At 35.5% G+C, this 13,073-nt stretch overlaps 1 protein-coding gene across 1 annotated transcript in view; it reads right to left on the bottom strand.

The window, feature by feature from the left end:
• Positions 1-13,073, bottom strand: part of LOC123242237 (fibroblast activation protein alpha) — a 92,839-nt gene that overhangs the window by 33,767 nt on the left and 45,999 nt on the right. The window contains exons 14-17 of the mRNA XM_044669830.1: positions 7,992-8,096; positions 7,823-7,893; positions 4,957-5,010; positions 2,497-2,621 (exon numbers count right to left, since the gene is read on the bottom strand). Coding sequence (XP_044525765.1) covers positions 2,497-2,621; positions 4,957-5,010; positions 7,823-7,893; positions 7,992-8,096 — 355 coding nt within the window. The remainder of the gene's footprint in view (positions 1-2,496; positions 2,622-4,956; positions 5,011-7,822; positions 7,894-7,991; positions 8,097-13,073) is intronic.

Below are 13,073 nucleotides of genomic sequence, written 5' to 3'. Positions count from 1 at the left end.
TATATATATAGAGAGAGAGAGAGAGAGAGAGAGAGAGAGAGAGAGGGGGGGGGTCCTGCTCTATAAAACAGAGATTTTCTGAGTGTTCTAGGGTGGTCATCAGATGTAAAGAATGAAACAGATTGGAAGCACAGCTTGTTAGCTCAAAGTGCTCCAAGGAACAATGAAGTCACAGGTTTTTTATATATGAAGTTAAAGACCTCTTTCACCCAAAAGCACAAGGAAACTTTCCCACAGCAATACAGAGCTTTGTTTTTACCATAGACAAAACAAAAGCCTTAGAAGCTTTATCTGCTTAGAAGTAGATAAAACCTATGCTAAACTATCAGCTGTATTTGTTATCACCAAGCCAAGTCTGAGAACATTTTGGTAGGATGGAAAGCCCCTGAATTTTGCAGCCTTGGCTTTACCAAGCAGCTGCCATTCCTGACCAAAGGGGAAGAATGTTAACCTCTTGACTGTTGGTTTGCTGAGAGCTCAAAATTTTTTGAGTAAGACTATATTGCTTTTTAAGAAAAGGTGTGAATTATGAAAAGGAGTCAAAAGAGGAATCTCAGATTTTTATCTTAGATAACCCAATCCAGTCTTACTCTGATAAGAGCAGTGGGTTCAACACACAGCTCTGCCAGGCTGTGTTGACCTTTTGATGGGGTCCAGATAAAAATATCTATTTGAGATTCTAATTTCTCTTAATGGCTTCCCACATATTTCTCCCTTTTCTTTAAATTAAAATGATTTATTACACAGGAAAACTTTTAATAATGAGAGGAGTCATCAATTAATTATAATTAGCAGCTATAACTGGATCTGATGGGATTTACAGATTATATTGTTGGGTTTTTTTGGCTCTCCACAGATAGACAAATAATGAATGCCTTGAGAGATCATAACACATCAGACATGGGTTTAAATAGCTGGATCTAATGTCCAGAAATTATTTTTAAAAAGTATTTTAGGAGGCAGCTGGGTAGCTCAGTGGATTGAGAGCCAAGCCTAGAGATGGGAGGTCCTAGGTTCAAATCTGGCCTCAGACACTTCCCAGCCATGTGACCCTGGGCAAGTCACTTGACCCCCATTGCCTACCCTTACCACTCTTCTGCCTTGGAGCTAATACACAGTATTGACTCCAAGATGGAAGGTAAGGGTTTTAATAAATAAATAAATAAATAATAAAAAGAAATATTTCATGAAAATGTCTCATACAAAATGGCATATTCTGTCATACTGAAAGGAATATTTTGTGGCAGAATTTTTACTTATCCTTGTATAGTCAAAATGGTCTTTAAATTTCCAGTATGAAACTCTTCTCTAACTTAGCTGTATGAATGGGTAGGAGATACATTATAAATTAGTAGTATCTTCATCACATGCTGTTATATTGGCCATTTTCTCTGCTTTTCATACATGACCTTCAACCTCGTGTTTCTGTCTTTGCACTGACCATTTCAAATACCTGTCTTCCATTAAGACCTAGCTCAAGCACGATCTTTTATATAAAGCTGTTCTTGACTTCCTTTCCTGCTAGTGTCCTCCTTAACGACCATATACTTAGCCACTTTGTTTGATATTTATGTGGCATATACTTCTATATGTACTTGTCTTCCTATTATTAGGGAATGTTTTATTCTTCTTTACAATTACTCCCTCTCTCCCAAGCTCCTAGCACTTTATCTGACACATAGTAGGCACTTAACAAATACATGTTGATTGACCTTGGAACTAAAGCAAACCCAGTGGTTCCTGGAGTAAAAGCAAGATTCTCAATCAAGTCTGTGGTTCCATTTTGAGACCTCTAAGAGAAACTCCTTGCCTCTACCCTCTGGTTTCCTTGTTAAGGGAGGAAAGGGAAGGGAGTCAGCATTTATATAGTGCCTGCTTTATACCAGGCAGTGTAGTAAGTACTTTACAAACATCAGCCAATTTGATCCTTAAAACAACCCTGGGAGATAGGTGCTCTTATTATTCTCATTTTACAGTTAAGGAAACTGAGTCAAAAAGAGGCCAGATTTAAACTCAGAAAGATTAGTCTTCCTCATTCCTGGTCCAACATTCTATCCACTGAACCATCTAGCTGACAATATGCACACATATAGGACTAGAAGGTGTCTCAGAACTTCCAAAGTCACAGTTCTTTCTTCTGCATTTGGACAAAAGAATCCAGGAAAGATGCTTATTTTAGAGCAAGAGTTCTTTGTTTTTTATCTTTTCTGGGTTATGGTCTCCTGTGATATTCTTGTGAAGCCTCAGGACCTCTTATTAGAATTAAAATTTTAAATGCACAAAATAAAATAGAGAAGATTACAAAGGAAACAAATTACATTGAAATACAGCCATCAAAATATTTTAAATTAGGTTAAGAACCCCAGTCTTCAGGTTTATAAGAAAGTAACTTAGAGACCTTCCCTGGCTAACCAAAACATAGTAGCCACAGTTTCCATCAGGAAATTCTTTTTCTATATGGTCAATCCCATTGGCTTTTCCACTTCCTTTACATACCATAGCACATAAGTGAATAGTACTTAGCGAAGTTGCTGAAACTTGCTGAATAGTATTGGCATCTTTCTTTCCTTAGAACACAAGTGATGCACTGTTTCCTTGGAGGATAGCTTCCAATGCTAATTCTAGGAGGAAATTAAAATAACATGAAACTAAGGTTTTTCAATTGTTTTTATCCAAATGTATTGCATCATGTAAAGCACCTAATTTAAATATCAAGAAACTAAACCCACTCCATTTTCTACTGCCAATAGGGCTTTTGGTGATTTCTAAACAATAAGTTGTTTTGCTTTTTTTTTCCCCTATAGCCTGATTTATATCTGGGCCAATATAAAACTTAATGATCATGAAATTATAGATTTTGAGATAGAAGGGAATTCTTAAGCTCTTTAGTACACCCCTCTCCCCTTAAATGAAAGGCCTGAGGTCCTAGAAAGTTAAGTGATTTATCTATGATCATAGAGTTAAGCATCAAAAGTAAGATTTAAACCTGGGTAATATGGAGTCTTTTGTCAATTGACCTTAAGGTGAGAGAATGTTCGAACACTTTTTATGGGAAGGATCATCTCCCCATAATCTTAGACTCTATAATGTGCAAAGTGCTGACCAGATAAGAGTTAAGGATTATGATCTCTTTTCCTCAAGATAGTTTATTCTTCCTTGTTCTATATTTGTGCATAGAAACCTCCAAAAAATTTAGCTGGTAGTGGAATGAGATGATCACCAAGCAGCTTGTAAAATTAGAAAATTATCAGAAAATGCTAACTTTGCTCTCTTCCTTTTTCTGTCGCTCAGTGTGGGGTGGCTTGGCTCATACAATGACTTCTTTATAATGTATCTTCCTGCTTTTCTCCTTACTCTTCCTTAATTTTTAGACCTGCATAGTAAGCAATAATACCCTTATTCTCTGGCAAGAAAGGTTCCTGTTCCAGTGGGCTTTGGGAAACAGCAGCAGCAGCAGCTTCTCTAAGACCCAATGACTCTGGCCTACAATTATTCAGAGATCTTTTCAAACTGAGACAAAGAAATCACTGCTAACAACAGATTTTAGAATTTGCTATACCCCTGAACTCAGCAGTGTACCTGGAGCCACTGGTGCCTCTGGATATCCTGTCCACTTTGGAGCTTTTGGCTTGGACTCTGAGAGATGGCCACAATAGCTGCCACTAAGGCACTGACTTCTATTACCTTTCCAATGCCTTGAAAAAGAGAAGAGGCTCTACACATGGGAAACCCATCCCCCCTCATTCCTGAAGGAGTATAGGTAGATAGTTAGAGTGGTCCCTGAAGTCTACCTAGAGCTGCATACCTGATATACTAACACAGGGATCTGTCCTTGAAAGAGGAAGCCCTATCCACCCATGTACATCTGAGACCAAAGAATAGCCACTTCTAAGCTGTTCCCCCTCAGAGCACCATAAATCCATGCCCACCTCACCTGGACCCCTGGACACTTGAAAGAAGCTTATAAGCTTGTTCACTGACTGGACAAAAAGCAAATACTAAAAGACATTATAAATCTTTATCGAAAGATCAGTATACCTCATGTAGGAAATGGAAGGATGCTTGTAAGAAAACCACATGAATAGCTATGGTCTACGGGGTCATCAAAAGTTGGGCATGGCTGAACAACAAAACAACAAAAGCAGGTCCAAGAATTTTGTAATACATTTTAAAATCAAATTTATATATAGATAGGGGCCCTGCAAAAACATATTTGCCCGCTCTTTCCCACCTACCTCCCCCTTTTCGCACACAGGCATCCTAGGGGAATCCCTGTCTGCAGACCCTCTAAGCATACATTGACTGCTGCAGGACCAAGAAAGGGGGCAGGATCAGTGATGGATGATTCATTTTTCTGTATATACTTAAATATATAGTTATCTGCATAAACTTACATATGTAATTATCATCTCTTACATTAGAAACAGGGACTATTAGAAAAGAGGGACCCTTTTGCCTATGTTTCTGTAATGCTTAGCATAGTGCTTGGCCCATTTTGACACTTAAAATGTTTATTGATTGAAGATTGTTTTTGAAAATACACTGATTTAAGCTAGATTATTTTTATGGTTTTGCCTCTCCATAATCATATGGCAACACATAATTCTTCTGCTTGTTTATTTTTTTCTTATTACTTCTCTGTAATTTTCGTCCTATTGTTCTTTAATTTATTGGTTTTTTTAAGACTTACCTTCTATCTTAAAACTGATACAAGTATTTTTTCCAAGACAGGAAAGCAGTAAAGGCTAGGCAATTGGGGTTAAATGACTTGCCCAGAATCACATAGCAAAGATGTATCTGAGGTCATATTTGAAACCAGGTCTTCCCAGGCCTGGCTTTCTAACCATTAAGGTACCTATTTCCTCCCTAATTTATTATTTAGTGCCTTGATATTCTGGCATAGACTTATTGAAACATCTATGAATATAAGAAATAAAAAAATCAATAAAATTTTACCTGTAAATATTTCTTCTCCCAGGATAGTCTTCAAATTCATTACTAGAATAGAATCTGTAAATTTATTCAAGTCATTAAATATGCACTGATTTAATAATACAAAGTAATGTTAGTGATAACATAGTACAATTTGATTTTTATCTGGTTTTCTATTAGCCAAACTCTACTTTAGACTCTGTTCCTATATGGGACAAGGTGATGACTATATTGAGATCATAATGATGTTGCTTAACCCCTTAAAGATTCCAAAGTCCTTGTTGAGCCATCAGAGTGTTAGGTGGCATAGTGCTAGGTCTGGAGTCAGGAAGACCTGAGTTCAAATCCAGCCTGAGATACTTACTAGCTGTGTGATCCTAGGTAAGTCATTTGAACTTTGCCTCTATTTCATCATCTGTAAAATGGGGACAATAAATAGCACTCTTGTTGTGAGGATCAAACAAAATATTTGTGACATGCTTAGCATAGTGCCTGATAAATAGTAGCCAGTATATAAATGTTAGCTACTGTTCATTGTTACTTTTATATAAAGACTAAATAACATTGGGTAACATCTTTGGTTAACCCTTTTTTGAATATTTGGCTTCAGATAAATTTCTTTTAAATGTTTCACTATTTTATGTTGATGACATTTATAGTGTCCCAAGTGGCTCTTGCACTAAGATGCAGGGGACAGATAATAAGCATAATAGGAGTTTGAAGAAAGAAGAGCTCTATGTGAATTAGAATCTTGGAGAAAGACTTGATGGAGGAAGTGAGACTTGAGCTTGGATTAAAACAATTAATAGGATTTGGATATGTGGGGAGGAAAAGCAGGAGTATTTCAGATACAGGAAACAGCCTGAGTGAAGGCACAGGGCACAGTATTTATAAGCAGTGACAGGACTGGGCTGCAGTAGAAGGTAACATGTAGGTAAGTAACGAGATCGATATTTGAATAGGTAAGGTAGGGACAGTTTGTGGAGGGCCTCAAATGCCAAACTTATAAGTATGGACTTGATTTGATAGATAAAAGGAGGTATTGTAGGTTTTTGATGAAAATATCACAAAATAACATCTTAATATGGTTGATGGTATACTGAAGAAATAGACAAGAGAACCAATTAGGAAACTGTTGTAGTAATAATCTCCACATGAAATAATAAGGGCCTAAATAAAGTAGGTGGCAATGAAAACTGAATGAATATTCTGAATTACAACCCATTTTTAAAATAACTAAGAAAATAACTTTCCATGAATTCTTGATATAGAGGGAAAACTGGAATCAGAGAGTGACCATGTAGAAACTAGCATTTTTAAGGAATTGTCATGTGAACATATTTCTTCTATCAGTTTACAACCCATGATTAAAGCTCTGTACTACCATTAGTTACTAGAAATAGTGATTCACTAGCCCAGATTGTAAAGTATCAGAAGGGGAAATGCTACTACCAAATATTTATTTTTAAAAAGAATAATCCTTGTGTATTTATTTTTGGTTTAATTATCTAGTTCTGATAGGGGAAGGTTGAGGTCCCTGACTAGTATGGTTTTACTATCTATTTCCTCCTTTAGTTCCTTTAGTTTCTCCTTTAGAAATCTGGATGCTATACCATTTGCTGAATAATGTTTAGTAATGATATTACTTCATTGTTTTTAGAACCTTTTAGCAAGATGTAATTTCCTTCCTTATCTCTTTTAAGCCGATTGATTTTTATTTTAGTTTTGTCTGATATTGTGATTGCTACTCCTGCTTTTTTTTATTTTAGATGTTGTGTAATAAATTCTGTTCCAGCCTTTTACCTTTAATCTGTGTGGGTCACCCTGCCTCAAATGTGTTTCTTGTAAACAACATATAATAGGATTCTGGTTTTTAATCTCGTGTATTTATTTTTATCAATATTCCTTTTTAGAGTTGAAGCCTGAGCAAATGGATAGAGGACCAGCCTTGATGACAAGAAGACCTTGGTTCAAGTCTAATCTCTATCCCAAATGAACTGTGTGTGCATGGGTAAGTCACTTGATGCCCCTGGTAATTTTCTAAGACTAACTCACAAATGAATTCTTGATCTGCATTGGTGAAGTATGTCCAAGCCAGGAAGTAGAGAGGGTCCATAACATTAAAATCAGAGATCAAGGTCCAAAATAAACAAAATAATAATTGCTAACACTTATATAGCACTTTAAGGCTTGCAAAGCTCTTTACAAAAATCTTATTTTATCCTTACAATTACCTTAAGAGGAAGGTCTGATTTTACTGCACTCCATGATTTAACTACATTTTACTGAAGAGGAAATGTAGGCAGACAAAGATTAAATGACTTGCCGAGGATCACATAAGTGTCTGAGGCTGGATTTGAACTCAGGTATGCAAGATTCTAGGTCAAATGCTCTGTCCTTTATTCCACCTAATAGACTCTAATTAAAACTGTCTTAGTGAAATTACAGCTTTTTCTAAGTGACCTCAAAAGAGAAAGACTGAATCAAAGTGTGAAATCATGAAAGATAACAAATTCTTGTTAATTGATTAAAATTATTGGGAATCAAATTCTGGACCAAAACTTCCAAACAATTAGACTGTTCCAAAATAGAATGAGCTGCCATTTGAGGTAATAAGTTCCCTGCCACTGGAAATATTCAAGTGGAGATTACATGACCAATTGTCTGAGATCCTGCTGAGAATTCATATCCTGGTAGAGAAGCTTTGTCTCAATGGCCTCTAGGTCCCTTTCAGCTCAAAGATTTTTAGATTTTATGCTGAACCATGTGACAAAGAACAAATCAATCTCGAAGGATATAGACCAAAAGAAAACCAAGCAGTAGCATTTTTAGCTCAGTCTTAACACCAAGAAAAACACAAGCCACACATTGTGCTATACAGAATACTCACAGTGAATCCTGAGTTACTTTGAATATGTTTATGGCCTCCCATTTGCCACTTGTAATTTGTATCGCATTTTCCTATAAAAAGACAAACATTATGTTCTGTAAATCTCAGTGTTATTTGAGCAGCCTCAAATGAATGCTCTTTGAGGATCTAGTTCTTGGAAGGAACGTACCACAGTGTCATTGATGTAGTGAATGTGTTTGTAACCGTCCTTATCGCTAAATATTTTGTAGTATGAAATGTCGTCATAAGTAAAAACAGGTGCCGAGACAAAGAACTGAAAGATATAAACAGAGATGGTGGTGAAATCAGAATTAGGAAAAAAAGACCATTTCATTAATGGCCACTTAGGTTTGCAGCCATTAGAATCCATCGCCTTCCCTGGTTTTCCATGGTATACATCAGAGATGCTGTTTTCACATAAAAAGAATTTTTTCTAATGCTTTTGCAGCAGTCAGCAACACATGACAACTAACTCACTCTTATTTGATACTTATTAAACACCTCTGTTTGGGACACTAATTGTTTTCTTTTTATGTTCCCTCTGTTTTTGGTAGTTTGGAATGTTAATTTAGAATTCAAATATATTTCTCTAACAAATATGATACTCATTCAGCTTCATTAAGAGCTTGTGGGGTCATTTAGTTGGCTGGTCCCAAACCTAGGCCAATACATCACGAAAACAGATTTGAAATATTACAACAAAACTGAATATAGTAATAATCTCTGCTAGTTAGGAAGGCTGAGACCGGTAAATCACCAGTTCAAGTTTTGACCTGCAATAGGGCTAAAAAGGCCTTTTCTGCACTAAATCCACAACCAATATGGCGAGCCCCTGAAAATGGAGGGCTACCAGGCTGCCTAAGGAGAAGATAACCAGCCAGATCAGAAAAGCAGAGAAGATTAAATCTTCCTTTTTTTAGGATTAGATCCATGAATAGTTGCTATACTTTCAGCCTGAATGAGACAGAGAGGCTGGTCTCAAACAAAACAAGGCAAATAATATGATGTGTAACCATTGAAGACAAAAGACTTTGGATACCCTCTGGTAGCCTGGCATTTTCTGCTCTATTCTGTCTGGAGTGGCTCTTCCTCTACCTTATGGCTGTGGGGAATTTTTGGTCCCATCACCCATCCCTATAGGATAGAGGGAGACTTAAGGGTTCCTGAAATTTGTTGGATTTCAGGAGAGATTGGGGATTTTTTGTAACACATATGTCATGTTTCACAGGAATCCTTGATTTATAGTTCCACCTTAGTTATAAATTGCAAAATAGTCCTCCTTGCTTTTCCAGTAATGGAAGACATGGATAGCCAAGATAACTGTATTCCATAGCAAATTTTTGATATCTCTGGACTGTTTTCTCTTCTGTAAAATGTTAATGTAAACTATAAGATGTGCCACATATCAGGTCCAATGCCAAAATTTTATGCTACATGTTTGATGCATATCAACTAATATCTTTTAATTTAAAAATTAAATGCATGTCTAATAAATATATAAATATGATGTATATTATATACATATATGAGTATGTGTGTATATGTGATGTGTATGTGTGTTGTGCAAACACAAAAGATTCATCCTCTGACTAATAGCTAGATGTGGTTTTTTAAAAATTAACTACCTTTAAACTTACTTGAAAAAAATCTTCTCTGGTTAGTTTTTAATGAAATGTCCATAACTAGCAAAATGGTACACAGATAGCAGTTTGTATACTAAGACTACCACCTACTTAGTAAATCCAGAGCTAAGAGGCTAAGAGCAATCAATTTGCCATTTGCTACCTGTGCAGTAGTAGCTGGGAGATAGTTAAATGGTACCAGAGTGCAAAGAGTGACACATCTGGAATTGGGAAGAGCTGAATTCAAATCTAGCCTCAGACATTTACCTGATCTCTGACCCTGAGCAAGTCACTGAACCTCTGCTTCAAGTTTTTTCAATTGTAAAATGGAGATGATAATAATAATAATAATAATACATCCCAGAATTGTTCTAGGACTCAAATGAGATAATATCTGTAATACTAGAATGGGGGCTGGCACATAGTAGGACTCAGTGCTTGTTTCCTTTCTTCCTGTGGGGCTTTGGACAAATTACTTAACCTTTCTGAATCTCAAGTATGCTCATCTAAAAAGTTGAAGGAAGTGGCTTCTTAGACCTTTTCCATCTGTAGATCGAGGATCCTGTGATGTTCAGATTACTTAGTATTCTAACTGATCTGAGAAATGTCTGGTATTGAAGCTTTGTGGATATCATTATGTGATTGAGGTCATTTGATACAGTCATTCTTCACTTGCTGTATGTATTCCCCACTGAGCCAAATCAAGGAAATTATTTATGACTTCATTATAATCAGTAACTATTAACAGAAATTCCCCAGTTTCAAGAACAGAGGTTCTTTCCAAATTGACCCCATCTTCAAAATCAAGACTGATGGTTTACTTCTAAATCCTTTAAAAAGTTTACTGCTGTATTTTGTTTTTACATTATCCTCATTTCAAAATATAATCCTTCTCTTTTATTTCCAGAGTGACAAAACATTAAAAAATAAATAAAGAAAAAGAGAGCAACGGGAAAAAAACCTTTGACTTGAATATTAAATGGTCTCAAAATATTTAAGGACTTTTGGAGGTAAAAGTAAAGAAAAGGAGTTTTTTGTAGCCCTTACAGTGAGTTATTTCTCTGAGGAGGTAAAAAAAAGTACTGCTCTAACTTTGTAATGCTATAAGCGAAAAATGAACTAGAGCTTGGTGCCAAGAATTAAGAATCGGGAAAACAGGAAAAGCATTTATGTTAAGCAAAGATTGCGTTATCTTCTTCACTCTTTCCAGTGCACACATCTAAATAAACAATACTTTAGCCAAGCAGGTAACTCAGGTGCAGTAAAGAGAGTGTGAAATATTTCCGAGTTCACATTTGGAGAGCAGGAGCCCATAATGCATTTTGCATTAAAGGTGGCTACCCAGTGAGTCACACCTGTGTCCTAGATAACCACCCAGATCAAGATCTTACCCAAAGCAAATGATGACACAGCCCCTTCAATGGAATCATTTGTCATGGTCAAATTTCTTGATAACTTGTGCATCTGGATGTAAAAGTTTATGACCCTTTATTTATTACTTGCTAAGCAGGAGTGCTTACACATGGCATGGTTCAAGACGACAAGTGACAGAAATGAAGGAAAGAAACTGGAGAGGTAAAAATCCTGATGCTTTTAACCTAATTAATGACTAACCTCAGTCTATGTCCATTCAAATTTGGAGGCTTGGAAACATCCAGAAAAATATCTACTTTGCTTAAACCTAGAGGCTTTCCTGGAAGTATAAGGCAGGCAGCATTTTGCTTAAATTACCTAAAATAATTCACTGATCTAAACATTATGCTTTAAGACCCTACTCGTCTCTAAAGTTGAGGGCCGGCATTCTAGATAACTTTCCCAAACTCCTCCTCTTTTTGGGCGGTTGCCTCCTAACAATAAAACAACCTTCTGAAAAATTGAAAAAAAGTAATAATCTAGGTTCAAATGCAAACTCAAACCCTTAATATAGCTGTGTGACCCGGGAAAATCCATTGACCTCTATTACTCTCAGTTTCATACTCTGTAAAATATAATAGTACCTATGTCCCAGAGTGGTTGTAAAGATAAAACTAGCTAATATTTGAAAAATGCTTTGTCAACCTTAAAGTGCTACATATATGCTAGCTATTATTATTGTCATCATCATCATTATTATTAGTGGAAAGCTCCTTCAAGAAGAACCAAGATGTAGTTTCAGTTTTTAATTTTATGATAGCTATCTTACTATATACCTATAACAATATCTCTGAGGCATTTTCTCATCTCTCAAATGTAAAATGACAGATAAAATGACGGCTTTATATTCAATCACTTCTAAGATTCTTTCCAATGCTAAAATTTTATGCTTCATCCTAAAGACATATCAACTAAGATCATTAAAAATATTTAATAGAAAATAGAATGTTGTTATGAAATATAGTACCATTAACCCTTCTGCATCGTGGGCTTTAGGGGCTTAGTAGCCCTATGATCTGGAATACTTGCATAAACATTTTTGGCAGTCCCTTCATACCAGAGAAGAAATCTGAATTTTTTCATTTTCTTTTATTGGATTTTTAAAATAACTTATTATAAATTATGGGTTAAATATAAGCTTCTAAACTTCTTCTGTGTCATCTGCTGGGCTTCATGTGTTGCTGTGGTTTTTGCAAAACTACAAAAAAATTACCATTTAATTCTTTATGCCAACCCATAATATATCAAAAGTGCGACGGAGAAAGTTGCAATATGGAAGGGATATCTATTTATCTATCTACATGTGCATACACAATATATGCAGATACATATACACACATATATATACACATATGTGTACATATTTTTCAATATAATGTAAAAAATCCTATACTGTATTTTGAGTCAGAATCCTTATTCTGATTCTCTATGTTTCTCTAGACAAGTCCTTTCTGAATTCAGTTTTCAGTAAAATGAAAGTGTGAGACTAGGTAACATATAAGGGATCTTCCGGGTCTAAATCCATGATCCTTTTCATGTTTACTTAAAACAATAAATATGAGTAAAAGTTTCTGAAATCCATAAAAATTTCCTTAATTCAAACTAAAAATCTAGTTAGATATATATAAAGTAAACCAAAGTGAAATGAGCAGAACCAGGAGAACAAAGTATACAGTGTTAGCAAGATTATAAACATAATCAACTGTGAAAGATTTAGTAACTATGATCAACATGGTGAGCCACTATAATTCGAAAAGATTCATGAAGAAAAGTGCTGTCTACCTCTAGATAGAGAAATGACTCAGATTACAGGCTGAAGCATATTTCTCCCCTTTATTTTTCTTTGTTTTCCTCTCAGAAAACAGATAATGCAGAAAATTGCTTTCATAATTTCATATATATAATGGGTATCATATTTCTTACCTTCTCAATGGGCAAAGGAGTTGGAGAAAGAGGATGAGAATTTGGAACTAAAAATAAATATGGTCTTAAATTGTTGATCTATGGAAGCATACTATTTTTTAATTAATGTTTTCATTTTTTGTTTTTGTTTTCTTTCACAACATGACTAATGTGGAAATGCATTTTGCCTGACAAAACATATATAACCTATATCAAATTGCTTGCCTTCTCAATGAGGGGAGAATGGAGGAAGGAAGAGAGAGAATTTGGAATACAAAATTATAATAAAGGAATGTTAAAATTGTTTTTACATG

Source organism: Gracilinanus agilis, chromosome 3, assembly GCF_016433145.1.
Source record: "Gracilinanus agilis isolate LMUSP501 chromosome 3, AgileGrace, whole genome shotgun sequence".
In the NCBI taxonomy this organism is placed as follows: domain Eukaryota; kingdom Metazoa; phylum Chordata; class Mammalia; order Didelphimorphia; family Didelphidae; genus Gracilinanus; species Gracilinanus agilis.
The sequence above is the reverse complement of the archived record's forward strand: the minus strand, read 5'-3'. Positions and strand labels throughout refer to the sequence as shown.